This window comes from Apus apus, chromosome 4 (assembly GCF_020740795.1).
Source record: "Apus apus isolate bApuApu2 chromosome 4, bApuApu2.pri.cur, whole genome shotgun sequence".
Taxonomy (NCBI): Eukaryota; Metazoa; Chordata; class Aves; order Apodiformes; family Apodidae; genus Apus; species Apus apus.
The window spans coordinates 54,821,026-54,840,815 of record NC_067285.1 but is presented as its reverse complement, the minus strand read 5'-3'; the positions used below and the strand labels follow the sequence as shown (position 1 = coordinate 54,840,815).

General features: G+C 43.4%; 1 protein-coding gene across 1 annotated transcript in view; it reads left to right on the top strand.

Moving 5' to 3' along the window:
* Window positions 1-15,822, top strand: part of RNF150 (ring finger protein 150) — a 127,091-nt gene extending 111,269 nt beyond the window's left edge. Inside the window, exon 7 of the mRNA XM_051618574.1 lies at window positions 7,996-15,822. Coding sequence (XP_051474534.1) covers window positions 7,996-8,114 — 119 coding nt within the window. The 3' untranslated portion in view covers window positions 8,115-15,822. The remainder of the gene's footprint in view (window positions 1-7,995) is intronic.
* Window positions 15,823-19,790: the final 3,968 nt, after the last annotated feature.

Genomic DNA, 19,790 nt, shown 5'->3' with positions numbered 1-19,790 from the left:
GCTTCAGGATTTTTGAATCTTTACCCTTTTTATGAGAGATAGCAATTTCTGATTTTCAATCAAATGCATTAATAATTTTGCATGTTCTAAGTACTGCACAGATTTATTTCTGAAACTGGCTGTGGACATGAGAAGAACATGCTGTCCTAACCAGAGGTGCATCTGGTGCAGTATTTGTGCGCTGAGGATGATCAGAGGTGAACAGTAAAGAGGATGTGCAGCAGCATCCCACTGTCACTCTTCCCTTCCAGACAATGGGAAGGCCTGGAAGGAGGAAGGAAAAGCAGCTTTGCAAAGGTTTAAGAGGCTGGATGCCCTGTTGTGAAGGAAGTAGGGTAGTTCTTGTCTGGCAATCAAACAGTGAGAGAGTGTGGGTCTGAAGAACGGGGTCGGTTAAAGATGGAAGAAAATACTTTGTGAAGAGGACAAGATGTGTAGATAAACTGTGAAGGACTTTGAATATGGGGATTAGCTGAAATGAAAGCATACAGGTCAGTGCAAGAGACCTTACTGTGACGACTCCATTGACTCTTCAGGTAATCTTTCTGGTCTTGTTTTGACTGAGTTTCCAAAAAGGAAGAAGAAAGAGTAGTCATGGGAAGAGAAAATTATATTGCAGTATCTAGGCCATAGAAGGAGTTTCCCTGCTAGTCCCAGGAGCAGAACATTATGAGCATGACCCATAAGAGTAAGGAGACATAGGAAAGTATACTGAAAGCAAAAATACTAGGTTTTCTTGTGTCAAACTGGGCAGTTCATTATATCACAGAGGGGGCTGGCATCTCCCTGTCAAGGCAGATGAGTTCCCAAAATGTCAGCTGGACAAAAAACAGATCTCCAAAGTGTTGACTCCTAAAGTAATGTTAATATGTGCTGTGAATTTCAAAGGCCTTATGTTCTGATTCATGAAGAAAATTCCAAGGAACTAATATATGCTCATTAAAGATATACATACATACGTATAAAAAATTAAACAATGCTCAGGTCCAACTGTCTCCCTGCAATAACATCTGGTATGCATTCTTCGCTTTTGCTCAGCTTTCTGCAAATGCATTTGCTATCAGCTCCATGTGTTTTAGATCATATGTCCTCATTTGGACAGGGGATTTTTCCTTTTTTTTTTTTTTTTTTTAGAGCATTTGGGTGTCTATACTTTCTATACTGTTTATGAAAATGAGTTTATTGGTCTTGCCAAAACACAAAATGTCTTTTTAGGTAACTAATACTAAAATGTATTGCTTAGTTACAGAATGTTCCAAATTTAGGCTTCAGAAAATTTTAATGCTTGACTTGAGATATTTGGGATATGATTTCCAGAAGTGCAAAGTACTTACAGCTGCAGCTGAAGTTAGTAGAAGATAATACTCAGGCCATGCAATGTGCAGATTAATCCTGTAACTGAAAAATGAGGTATACGGTGTCTTAACTGGGCACCCAGATTCAGTGAATGCCTTGAAGAATTTTGGCTCTCCATCTCAGTAGCTTGTGTCTAGGATGATGACAATGGTAATGGAGCCCCTTCATACTGCAGGATGTTTGGTGACAAGGAACTGTATCTTTGGCTTTTTTTCGCTAAGAGATGCTGTGTGTTCTCTCAGAATATATATTAAAAGAAGATTAATGGAAGAAAGTTTGTTGCCTGTTCCCTCAATAAGAAGAAAAAAAACAAGTTTGCTTTGGGACAAACTATAGCACTTTGTGTCCTATCCAGACCCATCTAAGAAAACTCTCAACCACTTACAGGTTTGATCCAGTTAAACACACTTTTTAAATGCAGTTTTGAAGGAATCTCACCAGGTGATGGGGTTTGGTTTTTCCTGATGTGCTGGTGGTTGGATCTGCTTTGTCCTCTGGATGAAACCCTGTTGCTATTAGTGCATGCACAGAGCTCTGGCTTGTTATTTATGGAAGCAACTCTAACTTTTTCTTCCAAAAGCAGTCACCATGTTCAAGAATTTTTTTTTCCCCTTGTTGCTCAGATAAGTCTCCCTCTGATGCTACGAAAGAGCAATAATATTTCCCTAGAACTTTTTTCTCAATTGTAGCCAGCCAGACTTCATCCATTTTATCAGCCACTGTGTACAGAAGGACCACATTAGTAACAGGGGTTTTATAACTCTTTCTTCTCACGTATATTCCCACTGCTTCTTTTGCATTAGAGATTTTATAGGCATTTTTTTCCTTGTGTTTTATTGCATTAGTTTTGTTAGTGCAGTTATGGCCTCTTTTAAAGTGTTATGATTATGAAGATGACATAGAAGGAATTTGAGACTTAGTTATAAAGTGATCCAATAAGACATATTGGATGATTAATTGGAGAATAATTTTTAAAATCACTAATGATTTTAAAAAAGAGGAACTTAGCGGTAAATAAATTTGATTGGTACTGTTGTGGAAGGAGCTGCCTAACTTCATAGGACCATGCTACTCCTGTTAGACTATAAGCAGCAAAGTGATCCTATGGCAAGACTGCAGTGGTGGGAGCAATAAACTTTGTAATGGTAAAGTGCATTCTTGGGCAGACAAAAAAACAGAGAGCTCTAGAGAGGTCTGTCTCTCCTGCTTGTAACTCACATGTGATAAATACTGTCCTGGTAGTTCTGATTCTGGAAATAAAATCTGAATAATGCTGCTTGTATTGGCATTTTGCTGTGGGTTCATGCTGAACAGAATCTATTTTGATAAAGGTCCCCTATCAATGCCTCTAATGAGCCTGGATACATTTTCTTTTCAGAGCTCCAGGTGATGGCGACTTTTCTGGTTTCTTCTGGACCAGAATGCTTGTAGATACATCTGAGTGGGGGCAATGTTTGTTTAGTAGGAGTGAGCCCCAGACTGGAGTAAGGTTCATGCTGACAACATACATTTTAGATGCTTGTCTAGATCTGAAAGCACATCTGTGACCAGGTTTTTCATGTTTTGGATTAGTTCTATCTTCAGAAAATTAAGAGCTCTGAAATAAGGTATATTTCACAGTAGTGAGAATGTGAAATGAATAGTGAAATCAAGTCCAAGTTTAACTGTATATTTATTGTAAAAATGAGGTTTTAGACAGAGTGCCATTGTCTACTGTACAATTTCTGCCAGCTAAAGATGGGATAATAACAGATAAGTTTTTTATAGTATCTCATTAGATGAAGAAATCAATAGTTTTTAATTTCTTCTTAAAGCTGGGCATCTACCATCAAGAACAGAATATCTGCACAAAGCCAGACTTGTTTTTTATGCTAAATGCTCGCCTTTACAGCTAGGCAAATAGGTTGCACCCAAATCTGTGGCAGCCTTTTCTCACCCTTTGAATCCTGTGACTATCATAAAGTGAAGAAAGCCATCTGCACAGCTCTGTTCAACAGTTTATTATGTGTGGAGCAGGACTGAGTATGCTGGATTAGTTCACAGGGAGTTGATAATAAACGAGGGAAAGGAGACTGACTCCCAGCTGAATAGTTTATTGCTGGGGCCCGTGTTTTTAATCCACAAGAACAGGAGATTGCTGGCTTTAGTTACACTTCTAGTAGATGAATTATGCACTTGGTGGCAGCTCTCATTTTACATGTAATAACTGACACTTTGCTGCTTACTCACAAATGCATGTAATAGCAGAGATCTACCTGAAAATCCAGAGAAAGAAATAAGTTTCTCATCTTAGGCAAATCTTACATGCAGTCAGTGCTGAGACTCTTGCTGCATAGAATTTTAGTGTATTCTTACTTTTCTGCTGTTTTCCTGGATACAGATTAATTACAGACTTTCTTGCCCAATCATTGGGTTCTGCAGCTTTTCTAGCTCCATGAGCTTGTGGGAAATTTCAGCTTCTGGTGCAAGATGGAGCAATTTTAGGAGAGCCCCACAGCACTGCTCATGTCCTAAGGACATCAGAGCACAGGGTGGGAAGTGGCCCCCTTGAGGGGAGCCCAGCAGTGAGCAGGAAAGAGGTCTCCACAAGTGCAAAACCTATCGCAGTTACATCAGTTTGTTCCTCATCCTTGAGAGCATCATTACAAGTGTATCTGGATCTGTGCCTGTGCCTGTATGCATTCGTACACATGGCAGGTGAATGTTTTTGCAAATGTGCTTTTCACTTACTGTTGAATACTTAGGTCTCTCTCAAGACTCTTGAAAACAGTATCAAATTCTTAGAAACCCATCATCTGACCCTTTCTTTTGGAATATTTATTAGTGTACAGCAGCTACAGCCTTACTCAAAGTGTTAGGTGTAACAGCAGCCGTAGGTAACTATTACTAGTGTGCAGTCTTACTGTCTTTAAAACACCAGGGTAATTACCTATTTTCATCCTTGTTTGATTGCAATTACACTCAAATATGAACGTAACCTAATGAACTTTGTAAAAAGTAAAGGCTGTGCCACTATTACATAGGGCAGTTCCATATCTAAGCGGTGATATTCTTCCTGCATTAGCATCATTACATTTAGAGTAATATTGGCTAGAGAAGGAGTTTGCTTTATTGCACCCCTCAGAGGAATGTGTGTCAGGGAATAGAAGCGAGTGGAAAAAGTCTGTCTGGCAGCAGGCAGCGTGCTGTGGCGTATTGCGTTTCGCTGACATGAGAGGAATGTGGCAGTGAGGTCTACAGTTGCCTGCTGTAGGCACTAGCACTTGGGCTGAAAAGCAGCTTGGGTCGTGCCTTTTGCTTCATTAAGCAAAAGGCTTTATGCCTGTGGCAGGAAATTCTGTAAAACAGTAAAGTATTATACTGTATGTTATTAGACAGGATTGCCAGTCTCAAAGTTCTAAAATCACGTCAGATATTCCAACATAAAATCTGTCTAGAAAGAAGAGATAAGTTTTTTAAACTCTTCATTTCCTTTTTACTTCTTAAGGCTCATTTATTTTTAAATGAAAGCTAAGATCTTCACTGAAAGTTGAGATCCTCACCTGACTTCAGGGCTCTAAGAAAAACATCAAATTTAAAAAGACTCACAAAAAGGTCCCAAAAGTTCTTAACAGTGAGTCAGGCATCTTCTGTAGAAGCTGTATGATTGCATAAGCTTTGTCATTGTGAATAGGATCTAAAAACCAGGGAATGCCGGCTAAGCTCCTGGCACTGGTTGTTTAGCTGGGCTTTGCTTAACTTTAATAAACTGTGCTGGCTCCCATTATTGAACGGCTGGCTAAAAACCCCAAACCACCACAGTCTCGAAAGCCTGTTTTGTGCATGGGAGCCACAGTGAGGCAGTTTGTAGACCTTGCAGCCAGAGTTACCTACAGCTGATCCATGTCTGATGTAACTTCTGCAGCCTCCCAGTTTCATCCTATGCATGTTGGGGTCGTCACAGAAACACAGAATGGTTTGGGTTGGAAAGGACTCTAAATATCATCTAGTTCCAGCCCCTCAGCATGGAGAGGGACACCTCCCATTAGATCAGGATGCTCCAAGTCCTATCCAACCTGACCTTGAACACTTCCAGGATTGGGGCATCCACAGCATCCCTGGGCAACCTGTTCCCGTAGTAGGACCCCTGTTTACAAGGGCAAGGGTGTCATGCTGAAAGATTCATTAATTGTGTCATCTGCATTTTCCCAAGAAGTGTCAGTGCTGCCCCTTCCCTAAAAAGGAAGGTGTAAGGGATGGTGATGTCCGAGGTTTATTCCCCCATTGTGCTGAAGCAGCAGGCTGTAGCTTTAGAATTTTAAACTGCTGCACTGTTAGCTAGCAGGGAAGGTGGAGCATTCATGTTTCTAGGTACTTCTGCAGTGCTGGAAAGGCAATGCCAGAGTGATGGCATGGGCATTTTTAGCATCCTTTGTTCATTGTTCCTACTGACCTGCACTTTGGTCCCAAAGAAAACAAACTGCAAAGCCAATGCTTTGGAAAGACTAAAATCCAAGAAGTAGAATAATTGTATAGGATTTTAAATGTAAAATTCCTGTTTGCTCGTTTGGAAAGGGAGTGCTCCTGTCCCTAGGTTAGGCAGCTGGTAGGTGAGCTGTAAATCTGCTTCTGTTCCATCTGCCTGTCTTGAACTCAGTTGCATTCTTTTTGTGTTGTGTAACCCTAGAAGAAACAACAATTCTTGAAATAACATTTCAGCAGCACAAACACTTCTCATTTGACACTCTGACATTTGGTATTGGCAGCTCAGCCTGCCTCTTCAAGCATGCATGTGGCCGTCACCATTCAGCCAGTCCATTCAGCCAGTCCTTCTTCCCTGCACAGCTCGTTCAGATGAAAATCACTTTTCCCTCAAGAGTGCTCCGAGCACCTGTTTAACATGGCTAAGCCTCAGGAACTCTGTCATGCAAATACAAACTTTTTCTTAGGTAACATTTAAAGCATCATTTTCATTGTTTTTAAGAATCCTGTTAGTTGCAAGGAAATTATAAATAATCCAGTGGTCTGGAACCACATTGTTCTGGTTTAGGGGGCTGCTGCCAGTGCAGTTGGAGTTGTGTGTGATGTGCTTTGGTACTCTTGGATCAGCAGTTCACCTAGTGGTTCAATGTAACTGAAGCCCCCTGAAGTCTGCAGGAGATGCCTTTCAGTTCGTAAGTACTCCCTCCACCTCCACTGGGAACATAGTCAGAAGCAATGCCTTCAAATGTTGTACTACTGTCATCTTGATAGGGAAAAAAATACAGATATAAAGAGGTTGCGTGCATGAATTATTTATCTTCCAATCAAGAAGTATAAAAATAATGCAGGGTGAAAACAGGGAAGGGTTGTAAAGGAAGGCATTGGCTCTTTCAGTTTGAATAATGCAGGGCCCACTCAAGCTTTCTCTGCAAAACATGAAGTCTAGCACCGACACAAGTAAATACATAGGGTTTTTCTAAAAAAGATTTTTAAATCATACAGCTCTGGAGAGTAGACTAATTGTGCTCACTTAGCTTCAAGTGAATAATTAAACTGTGAGGAGTTGTTATTTTCCTGGCTTCTTTGTAATGTTTCTTACTTATTAATTCTCAGATATTCAACTTTCAGACTTTTAGCATCAATCAAGCTCTCTATTCTCTAAAAAGTAAAATAAGTAAAGATTTAAAAACATTGTAATGTTACAGTATAAATATCGTCATTGTAATTAAACCACTTGAAAATACAAACCATGCAACTTTTTCTCTCAGGGACTCAGGTAGCTATGGGACTTTTGTGCCTTTGATCCAGTGTGTTTTGCTTCTCTGATTGTTCTTGAAATAAAATTAGCTTTTCATCACTTAAGATCCATTGGCTTTATCTGCTACAAAATACACACATGGTAGGTGCTGTGAGATAGGAAAAAAAAATTAAAAAAATAAAAGTTACTCCTGCTACACTTGCAGTTTTGATAGGATTTGCGGTTTGGCAAAAGTCAGTAATCTGACTCTTACAGTATTTGGGATAATGGTGGATTTGGTGGATCAAGAACCTGCAAGGTATCTTCAAATCAAAGAAAAGGGTGAATAAGAAAAGAATGGAAGAAGGCACATAGCCTGGTTCTGAGTCCTGAGGCAGGACTAACAATACTCATGTTGTTCCTTCCAGACATTAGCCTAGTGCCCTCTTGAAAGTCTCTGCTAACAGAGATTCTGTCACCGAAGGAGGGTTTGGGCAGATTTTTTTCCTCTTAGAAATGTTTTCCTGGTGGCCAAGCCAGGTGCCTGTGATTTTGTATTTAACTTGCTGCCTTTGTGGGAAGAGTAGCATGATGCCAAGTTGAGGAAGTGAAAGGGGATGGGGAGGGAAGCGCTCAGGCAGTGGGAGGAAGGTCATGGAGATGAAGGGCCTGGATGGAGACCCCCGAGAGGATTAGGATTAGAAGAAAGCATTATCCATCCAGGCTCCTTGTCATCATGTTTCCCTCTACTGATAGCTTGAACTTTCTGATAGTTTTAAAAGCCTTTAGGCACATACTGAATAAGAGCAAAGTCTGGAATCTAAGCGCAACTTCAGTGGTGGAGAAACCTCTGGGTTCCATCTGTAGGACTAAAAAATAGTCATATATTGACACAAAGATGTGACTCTGATGCCCTTTTCCTGTGTTTTCTATTCTCACAGATGAACAGGAGCCAGCAGTCAGCAGTGATTCAGATATTTCATTGATTATGGCAATGGAAGTTGGACTGTCCGATGTGGAGCTTTCCACTGATCAAGACTGCGAAGAGGTGAAGTCTTGAAAAATAAACAGAGATCCAACACTAAACTACAGGGGAGGGTCACAGGGAGGGACCGAGACAGCTTTCTAGGATTTGGACCAGTCATGTACATGCCTCCAGAGCACTGTTACTCCTGCACACTCCATTCTGAGATGGTCACGAAAAGCAATAGCAACAGTTGTGTCTGCCTGGATGCAGTTTCATCATCTACATACGTTCATTTTGTTCACATGGGAGAGGAAAGCTTCCAGTTTACCCACATGCTTGAGAGCAGTCGTGTAGCTCTTCAGTGGCTCATAAATACGTAACTGAAACGACAGCTTGAGTGTTTTCTACACTTGTTTGATCAAGGTGTTGGGTTTTTTTAAAGACATATGTTTGTTTTGTTTGTTTGTTAATAGTTTGTTATGGATGGACACTGTTTTTGCTGACTGACCCCAGCTTTTTCAAGAGTTCAATCCAGAAATCTGAATTCCCGTTCACTGGTCACTTCATAGTCTGACTCCAGGATATATCATTGCCTTGTTGTTTCTGCATGTAATACACATGGCTTGAGAAGGATGGTGTACCAGCACCCTGCATTAACGTGAACCCTGCTTTCATGAAGTGGAAGCTTTGGAAATGGTGTATTCTGAAGGCCTTTATTTGTAAGGGAGTCTGAATTAACAGAGAATGCTGAGATTTGGGTTAAAACTGCATTATGTTGGTTTTTACTTAGAGTTCTGTTCTAGACAAGTATTGCACAGTGTGAAGGAGAGAAAGAACAGCTTACAGCTTCACGCCGTCCATGTAGCCCCTTGCTATATTTTATGCTGTTAGCAGCTGTACATTGATGGCCTGCCTTCAAATCACCTCAGTAGCTGGGAAAGAGGATCTAGTGTAACATTGTCTCTTTTCTTACTTTTACAGACCAAGGTCTGACCAGTAGGCTAAAAGCAGTGCCTGAAAGGTTTCCAGAGGCTGCCTGTTAGCAGCTGTGCATCAGGTGCACGAGAAGAATATTCTTAGAAAGGGTCTGCAGATGCTGATATCCGTGTCAGAAATCGCTGACAAAGAAGGAGGCAGCTGGTGGAAGTGTTTACTTCCTGGTTTCTTTGGGGTTTTTTTCTTAGTGTGTTTCACTTCTTAACTTTCGAAAGCAGTTTTTGTTATCAAACACAAGAATTCCAGTGGTTGGTTGCCCTCCGGAGTCCCTGTCAACATTGTTGCAAGCGTGATGAAATACTTGCAATTTGTTGATAGATAGATAGATACCTATACACTACAATATTTTGGGTAGAGGGGAGTTTTGAAGACAAACAGAGCTAACATAAATCAAAACACCTAAATAATAATAATGACCTGTGATGGTTATTTAGTTGATCCTGAGCTCTGTTTTATAGGGAAAAGTTTATCATTACTTGTTCAGTGTACAACTTCCTTTTTCAGTCAAAATACTCAACTGTGAAGAAGCATTTTTAGCTTACTGTTATACAAGAATAAATGGTTTCTGTTGACAGTCAGATGATTTTAATCACATTACTGCCTCCTGAGTAAGTCTACAGAATCAACAGTTTATCTTACATCAAAATTTCTTGGAGAGGTCAAATATTTTGACTTGATGGTGTCATGGCAGCATGTCAAAAAGCAACTGTAGGGTTCTTGCTGCATTTATTCTCCTTGCAGATATACTTGTTAGATGGAGAAACCAGCTTCAAACCAAAATTCGATTTGTCAGATCTTATGTTTAGAACTATCCTTAACATTTTGGCTGACTTGCTTCTTTCGTACAGGAAGAAGGAAAAATTATACTCCATGTTTATTGGTCCAGTTAGAACTCAGTTAATTTTATAGAATGGGTTTTTTTATGTTCTTAGTCCCTAAATTGCAGGGTAACTTTGAGGCAAAGGATCACAGCCTCATCATGCTTTAAAACCATGATCTAGAAGTATGCTGTTACATTTTTATAAGCCATTTGAAAGGATATCTCTTTTTAATTAAAGAGATACCAGCAGCTGGAAATGTGCTTGGTTTAAAAGGAAAAGTTAGAGGTTGTTCCAGAGGGCACAGCTAGGTCAGCCTTGCCAGTGTTTGTGGTTCTATAATAGTATTTTCCTTATTCTTTAATGTCTTCTTTATTCCTTGCTGCTACAGGAAAGGCCCAAAACATCAGAGGAGCTGATGCTGAAGTTCACTTATACACAAGACAGTTTGCACGAGGTACCACATCAGCTCCACTAAAACTCTGGAAATAATGCTGAAGTGGGATTTAAGTGGTGCTTACACCAAATACTGGCCCTCCACACAAGAATGAAATTAATCTCAAATTACTGCAGGGGAAAGACTGAAGCTGGTTATGGACGGTTCTCCCTATGGGAAGTACACACACTGGTACAATTTCTTCTCTAGCGCTGGAGCCTGGGTGCTCCATGTTACAGGAACATCACAAGCACAAGGTCTGAATTGTCAGTGATCCTTCAACACCTGCCCAGTGCAGCCACAGGCAAAAGTCTCCTGGCCGAATTGTTTGGGTTTCAAAGGAGCTGTTGCAAAGTTTTCATTTTATTTCACACACTTAGTTAAGTGAATCTCAGTGGAAAGACTGACCAATTAGCTGTTGTCATAGGGGACTCACCCACAGCACAGCAGAGCAAGCAGGGTCTTTGGAGGAGTGATGCAAGAGGTGAAGCTCCCAGCTGATAATGGAGGAGGTCCTTTGCCCAGAAAAATTATTACAGGGAGCTGTACTCAAAGGGGCATCACACAGATGGTAACTGAGACCCTGCCCTTATTTCTAGGAATCAATGAAGGATTTCAGAGAGGGATCACACTGTGCATGCTCTTTTCCTAAGTATTTCATACTATATGTGGTGCCTTGGGTCCATGAGTGGCCACTGGCAGAGGCAGGGTGAGATATTTTTATGTATCATACTGTGGTCTTTCACAAGGTGTCCTAGCAAATCCAGGTCAGGAGTCTTTCTTTTTTATGCTTTTATATACTTAATATGCTTTTGTTTTTCCAGTTCTACCTGCAGTTTCACTCAGGAAAGATGTTTTTCCGTCCCTATCCTTAGGTGTTCTACAGCTCTGAACACTGTTAAGTGATAATGAGTACAATGCCAGGTTACAGGTCACTGAAGCCAGAACTTAGGAAAGCACTTAAGTAAATGTTTTATTCCGTCCTTCTTCAGAAGAGCACTTATGCCTAATTTTGGACTTGTACCAAAATCCCATTATTTTCAACAGGTCTTCTATGAACATAATTAAGCCCCTGTGTCAAATGGAAATGTTTTCCTAAAGCAGGACCTGGCTGACAATACTCTTTGTATATATAACTTGTGAAATGCCTTGGGAATTTGAGGTGCTTCATAAATATTAAGACCACCAGATGTGTGTTTGTAATAGGTATGAAAGCCTTAACTCTGCAGATCTGCACGCCCAGACACCAGAGACACAGCACTGCCTGTCCAGAAGGGACAGCAGCCTTTAGCATGCAGACAGGAAAGAAAACAAAACAACAAAATCCTCTGGTGCCCTCTGATGAACAAGTGTTCTTGCACAGAATTCTGCAGGCTCACACCATCCATGGCTGCCCACTCGTGACACAGCACGGGTGGTAGGGCAGAGGGGCACCTCCTGTGCAGGGCTGGGGGACACTGCAGCTCTCTGAGAAAGGCACTTTGTCATTAAGCTGATCTTGTGTTTCTCTGAGCTCTTTCTGTCCTGTCACATGAGGCTCTTTTCCGTGAGGTGGGAGAAGCATTTACCTTAGAGAGGCTCATCTCCACCTGGGCTGCGCTGCAGGATGGAACCTGTGACAGAGAGGGACTGCGCTCTGAGTATCCTTTGATTTTCATGGATTTCACTAACCTGCCGTCCCAAAGGCCTGCTCAATAGGTAGGATGCATAAAAAGTTAAATGGGCAGAATTTTGCAATCAAAAATGATGTAATGTGTGTGCAAATGTGCAAGACACCAGCTCTGCATCCCTTCCCCATGTTGACCCATTCTGGTGGAGATACAGATCTGGCACTTGCTGAGGTTTTTGAATTGTTTTTTTTATTTTCTGAATGCTTCAGAGCCTAAAAACCAAGATCAGGACAATCATAGCACTGCAGTTAATTCTTTAAGCATTCTGTGGAATTAAATTGCCATGTATGCATATAAAAGTACATTGATATGACAGTGAAAACTGTATTGTATTGAAAACAGAAACAGCTGCCAGTTTTAGACTTTGTAGATGAGGAAGATTGTGGCACTAAAGAAAAAGGCTTTATAGAGGCAATTTGGAAAAAATAAAACATTATTGAAATCTCATATTATAAGAGATCCCTTGGATCTCACTAATGACCCCTGGATCAGATCCAGAGGAAGTCATTGCAAAAATGGTAGCACTTCATCTCTTGTCAAATGACTTGTTTGGGATACATTCTTACTTGGTTAACAAACCCAAGCACCAGAGACAGATCCAGCTGTGAATTTAATCTTTCTTAAAGAATATGTGTTTTGTGACCCAAAGATTTTATTGTCAAACCTATCAACCCACCCTCATTTCCCCCTTGCTAAATAAAAATAAATGCTTGTCCAATTTGAAAAATGTCTCAGAAGACCTTTGCATATGGATGGGTTGCCCTGGCAGGGATCTGCACAACATTTAATACTTCTATGTACTTTTAATCATCAGTACAACTTACTTACAGATTTTTTCCATAAAGTGTGTTTTATTTGCTGTTCTTGTTAAACCTGGAATGCAGTCATTGTATAGACTTCCCAGAGTTTTGCCTTGCAGACTTCTCCCTTTGAATATGTTCCACAGCCCTTTGAGTGGATTCTGTGATTAAAAGACAAAGATTGGGGCACAAGTCTTTACACATAAACCTCTGGACTGGAAGTCCTCCTTGTGACAATTGGTCTGTACTGAAATGACAATAGAGGTTATGTGTAACAGTGGGAAATGCCTTTCAGCCCAGGCAGCTGGGAGACTCCCAGGGTTTGTAAGAGGCTCGTTCCTTTGTGGTCTCTGTCCATAGAAGAGCTCATGATGAAGCGTATGGTTTGAAATAAAGAATAGGAATTTAAAGTCTGTGCAAACCAAGAAAACCAATTTATCTCTATTCATTAGCAATAATGGACTTTTTTTTAACCATTTGTTATTCTCATAGATCCTTGTTGTAGGATCAAAGTTACCAGTCAGTTAGGAATATGGGCCAGGACAAGCTGACTCTCTGAACAGAAGTGGGTGGGCTCCTTTTGCCTTTGGGATGCTTACAATTCACAGGAGTGAAATGGCAGAGAAATCCAGCCCCTCTCACAAACATCTGCTCCAGTGTGAGCCTTTGCTGCAGGGGAAGGAAACGGTGGTATCAAACTAAGGACTAAGGCTGTGCTGCTGCCTCTCTTGCATTTTTTGCTGCCTGTATCTCTTGTGGCAGGTCGGGCTGCTCTGGTTCCACACAGGGGAACAGAGCCAGCCCGTGTTGGGCTGAGAGGCTTAGTGAAAGATGGTCCCCGGGGTTTCAGCAGATTTGGGGCAGCCGAGTTTCTTCCTAACAAGTGCTGACCAGGATTGCTGCTTCACTGAAGGACACTGAGTGTTGACTGCTTTGTTTTATAGATGCAAAATGTGTGAGCTTATACAGGGCAACCAGTGACAGAAATGAATCTGCTTGGTGAATGCCAGTGGTGAAAAACAATGTCAATGACATATTTTGGGGGGAGGGAGAAGGGGGGTGGACATGTTCTTTTAGCAGGCTTTATAAATAGGGACAATTGATCCAACACAAGCACTTCTTTTTATTTTACCAAGCTGTTACCTGAACTAATTGATAGTTTTGCAGCTCAATGAGGAACGCCAGATGGACTTTCTAGTCTGGATTTGTTTGCGTAGCAGATGGCAGCTGTGGGCTGGGATGGTGAGCGAGGGAGAGCGCTGCCCTCTGCTGCACAGCTTCCCTGGCGGGCTGGAAACCTGCTCTGCTCCCTTTCTTTTCCTTGGCACTTTTCAAGGGGAAAAAACCTTCTGAGCAGGAGCTGTATTTCAAAGGGAGAAAGAGAGAAGGAAGATGAATGAAAGATTTTGTGGATTTTGAATGAAAAGGCAAGGAATGGATTTTCCATCTGAAATTCATCTTGCTTCTCTCAACTATTTAATTGTGAATTGGTGGAAGTTATTTCTTCCTGGAGTGAATGCAACCAAAAAAAAAAAAAATTGAGCGAGAAGGAAAGAAATACCATTTTCCCTTTTTTGTTTGTTTCCCAATTCTTCGGTCCTGTGTAGCAGTAAAAACAATAGCAAGATCAAGATGCTTGTTTGCTCTGAATGTATACAGCTATTTCAGATGTCAAATCTCTAAATGTTTTGTATGTGTATGTAAAACCATCCTTACTTCTTGTTTCATGTTAGGAACCTGAAATGACTGTACCATTTTATAATTAGAAATGTAAAGAGGGGACAGTGGGTGGGAGGGTCTGTTATTTTTCTAGCAAGATGTTCCTTGTATTTAGTGAACATTTAAAATGGTTTTGTACATGTCAAAGTATACATTCCATCCATTTCCAGAAGAGAATTATTTTTATTTAGAGTAGTTTATAAGCAAGCCAAAAAAAACATGGTGTCCCATTTGTACATAGTTCATCAACAGAGCAGAAGTATCCTGATTTCCAGTGATGGCACCAAAGCTTTTCCAGCTGCGTCTCTTCTCACACGCTGCAGAGAACTACCAGCAAATGGCAATGCTAAAAAGGGAAGAAAAATCCCAAATGAAATAAATACTGTATGGATCAATGCACAGCTTACCAAAATAAATCCCAGTTGGGACATAATGGACTGTCTCAGTGAAATTCTCCAAGGTGATCAGTCCTGCTCTGGCGAGCAGGAGTGGATGTACCAGGAGGACTTCAGCCCTGCCTCTCCCCTGCCCACAGGGCTGCCAGCCCAGGCAACCTGGGGGGTGACAGGGCTGTCACACACACATGCTGTGCCCCCCTCTGGGTGGGGGCCAGTTTCTGACTGAAGTTTTGCTGTTATGGCAGCCAGTTTCTGCAGGCTGGCCACATCCTGTTGCTTTTGACCATGGAAACTGTCCATCTCCATGTTAAAAAAAACGGTTCCTTTCTCCAGACAGCTGTGCTTGGCTTGTGAATCACCTAGCAAAAGATTGTGGCAGAATCACACAGTGGCATTTGCACAGGCAGTTCTTTTTCTCATCCTTAGCTTTTTTCTCCCCTCTGCTACCTGTGACTTGCTGCCAAAACAGTGCAGTAGCAGTTTGCAAAGCCAGCCTTTTTTTCTAGCATTACTTTCTGTACAGTATTGCAAATACACTTTAACTCTTTGCTGATATTTTATAACCTATACGTTTTCCCCTCCAATGCACTTTATCTCTCTTGAAAATTGTGGGAGTCAGAGAGCTACCATCTTAAAGGGATTTGCCTGAAATCATGAGGCACACACTTCTAGGTTTTTTTTACTTCTTGCTTTGTTATATACTGTAAATGCTAAAGAGCATGGACAGTGACTCAGCTGGGGGAAGTACTGAAATGTTGAGGCTAATATTTGGAAGCATTATTCAGTAGTACAACACGGCTATTTTTGTTATATAGAGGATTATAATGTAAATATGTGAGACTGTGTTATTATGTACTAGTAAAATATTGCAACTCTCAAAGTTAAGATGGTGAATTCCAAGGAATTTTATTGCAAGTTTTTTTAATAAAATGAATCTGATTACTGTGTCTTACATATTTTCTAACAGCCTGTGTAAAACCAGCATTTCCTGATGTGTGGATCTTCCAGATTGTTTCTTCCTCAACTCAGCTACTGTGGATTTTGCATTCACTGGAGGCAGAAGCTACAGCAGGAAGGGACCCAAAGTGGCAGCCTGGCTGCTGTGTCACCACTCCAGCCCCAGTCGCTGCTCTGGTCCTCCATGTCCTTCAGCTTCTTTAACCTGATGCAACGCTACAGGCTTGGGGCAGAGTGGCTGGAAAGCTGTCCAGAGGAAAAGACCTGGGGGTGTTGGTTGACAGCAGCTGAATGTGAGCCAGCAGTGTGCCCAGGTGGCCAAGAAGGCCAACAGCATCCTCGCCTGCATCAGACATAGTTTGGCCAGCAGGACTCAGAAAGTGATTGTCCCTCTGTGCTCAGCACTGGTGAGGCTGAACTTCAAATCTTGGGCTTGGTTCTGGACCCCTCACTACAAGAAGGACATTGAGGGGCTGGAGTGAGTCCAGGGAAGGACAGTGAAGCTTGTGATGGTCTGGAGAGCAAGTCTTTCAAGGAGTGGCTGAGGGAACTGGGGTTGTTTAGCCTGGAGAAAAGGAGGCTGAGGGGAGACCTGATTGCTCCCTACAACTACCTGAAAGGAGGTTGTAGCAAGGGTGTAGTTGGTCTCTTCTCCCAAATAAAAAGCAACAGGGCAAGAGGGAATGGCCTCAAGTTGCACCGAGGAAGGTGTAGATTAGATATTAGAAGAAATTTCTTCACTGAGAGGGTAATTAAACACTGGCAGAGGCTGCCCAGGGTGGTGGTGGAGTCACCATCCCTGGAGGTATTTAAAATACGTGTGGATGTGGTACTTAGGGACATGGTTTAGCACTGGACTCAGCAGAGTTAGGTTGATGGTTGGACTCAGTGGTCTTAAAGGTCATTTCCAACCAGAACAATTCTGTCATTCTTCTGATAAGAAAGCAGTGGCTGTCCAGGAGATGACTGCCTACACTTTGCCTAAGAAGAGCTGCCACCTCACCCCAGACACTGGGTGTGATGTGTTGAAGTAACTCTAAAAGGTGGCAGCTCTGCCATGCCTTGTTGGGAATCACACCACATTGTGAGGGGTCACGTAGCTGCTCTTCCCTTGCCCGACTGGCCACCACTCCACATCCCTGGGAGCAGGTGGGCTGTGAGAGAGCCCCAGAAGATGTCATGCATAGGTGTGCTGCTTACAGGAGATTCAAGGCACAGTAAAAATTCTACCCAAAAGAAATTGAAGAGACTTAAAGAATAGTTTTCCAGTAGATGCAACAGAAGGCAGGCAGAATGCCTGAAGGAGGGCTAAATCCTGGCCCAAGCTGCAGCCCTGCTGTGGAGGCCCAGCCTGCCCCCATCCTGGCCCACATTTTGTGCTCGCTGGCCGCTACTGCCAGCGTGGATGCCTCTGTCCCAGCTGCAGCAGCGTGTTCAAGGCATCAACGTGCCAGATCAGCTGGGGCCCCAACCCGGGTTTCACCCAGGAGCGAGGAAGGCAGGAGCCATGGGCTAGGTCACACCCAGCTCCCCCTGCTCTCACGCACCCACCCTCCCGCCAGGCTTTGCCCTTGCTGCTCATGACAGAGGAGCAGCAAGGTGGCTCAGAGCAGGAAAACCACATGTGATTTAAGGCCACTTTATCAGCAACGACAGGAATTATTTTTCCCCTCCCAACCCTTGTCAGCCACTTGGCAGCACAGCCTGGAGCTCCCTATCCCACCAGTCCTGCTCCAAGGGCAGAAGCACTGTGCACTGAAACAAACCCTGGGCTGCCTTCGGTGGGAGACTTCAGGCACCGCTAGCCAAAGAATCTGCTCTCACTCTTCCCCACACTTCCCTCCCCGCCGCTGCTATGTTCCCTGCTTTTATTTAGCAGCTGGCCAGGGGGTGCGGGAGCGGGGCGGGGTCTCCCTGGCAGGCAGCTGTGCGCGGTTACCGTGTGATCTGCACGCACAGCACAGCTGCCCGGTGCTGCGGGTCCGGCGGGAGGCAGCCAGCTCCAGCCTGCCAGAAGCAGTAACGCAGCCTGGAGCTGCTGGGAATGGCATCAGGGCTATAAATAACAAGGGGCGTCAGGCAGTTAATTTCAGGATGCAAGCACATACTTTGGGCTTGGGTTACATCACTCTCTTCTCTGCTGTATATGGAATTCATTTCTGGTCAAAATGCAGAAGTAAAGCTGTGCTGCTCTACAATCTGGGTTTTGTGTTTGGGTTTGTTGGGTTTTTTTCCTCCAGAAGGAATAAGGTGAAGTGTACTCACTCCTGTGAGGCAAGGAGGTGACCTTCAGACATGTCACAGTCGATGGAGAGGACTTGGGATTCAAAGGTTAATTATGCAGATTTGCACTGTGCAAAAATGTGTAAAACTTAGGGTTTCTGTTCCATGATACACAAACCATGCTAGGGAAGCAAGCAAGCTTTGTGCTGCGTGCTTGAGGGTGCCCGAAGGGCAGCAGCCAGAATTGTCTCTGTCAGATCTTGGGGAGCCACTCTGGAAGAACCACTCTGAGAAGGCAGCTCTGTAACACAGGGAGATCAGGTCTGGCAGCATCTCAGAGGGAATAAGAGGACTTTGCAGCCTTAAAGAAATCTAAAGGGCTGGTGCATTTATCATAGATAAAGAAATCAGTGTTCAGTGAGGGTGTAATTTTGCAACACACACATTGCTCGGCCTTGAATCCCCGTGAAACAGCTGCCAGCAAGCCCTGGCAATGGCGAAAGCAAGCAATGCATTATCACCCTCATGGGCCTGGGCCATCCTACCACACTGCTCCTCTGGACATCCTCCTGGACACCTGCATCTCAGCAGCTTGTCTTGGTGGTCTGTCCTCTCACCTACAAGCAAAGACAGCCTTGCAAAGGGAGGCTGGCAGCGACTTGTGGTGGCTGAAGCTCAGGCAGATGTCCCTCCCCCTGCTTCAGCTAGGAAGTATGGTAGCTCCTGGCAGAGGGTCAGAGCAGCCATCTGGGAGCAATAATGCCTTAGATGTGTTGGCAGAGCCCCAGAGCTCGTCTGTCAGAGTCTGTAGCTCAGATGAAGTTGTTCCTCTGTCCCTGCTTGAGGCAGCCATGCTGGCTGAGACCAACAGGCCTCATCTGACTCAAGTGAGGTGAGGAGCAGATGCCCACAAAGAAGTAACACCAGGGCAGTAACCCCCCCCTCCACATCACTCCTGCTTTTGCAGGGGTCTAGTGGTGCCAATGCTTCCAGGCTGCAGGGGCCGAGCTTACAGAATGAGTGGTTAAGGTTGGAAGGGACCTTAAAGATCATCAGGTTCCAACTCTCCTTCTATGAGCAGGGACACCTCACACTAGACCAGGCTGCACAAAGCCTCATCCAGCCTGGCCTTGAACACATCCAGGAAGGGGGACATCAACAACCTCCCAAGGAAATCTGTTCCAGCACCTCACTACCCTCATGGTGAGGAATTTCTTCCTGATGTCTAACCTAAATCTACCCTCTTTCAGTTTAAAACCATTGCCCCTTGTCCCACCACTGCCCTCTCTGGTGAAAAGCCCCTCCCTAGCTTTTCTGCAGCCCCTTCAGGTACTGCAAGGTGCTATAAGGTCTCCCCAGAGCCTTCTCTTCTCCAGGCTGAATAGACCAAACTCTCTCAGCCTGTCTTCACAGCAGAGGTGCTCCAGCCTTTTGATCATCTTCATGGCCCTTCTCTGAACTCTCTCCAACATCTTCATGTCTTTCATGTTGTCGCGAGCCGATGCCAGGGGGGCTCTCGGCTGTCAGGTTCTTCCCCCCCGCCCCGATGTGGAGGGGCTGTGGAATGAGACCGAGGGTCACACGTGGCGCTGCCTCTCGCAGGGGAGCGGCCGCTGCGGGACCGTGTTTCAGAGCGGCAGCTGGATACAGCCCCAGCACGCTCACAGGTCGCTGCCGAGACCAACGCTTAGTTCACGAATTAACCGGTTTATTAAGGGTTAACGCAAACAGAGGGATGAGGTTTAGGGAAAA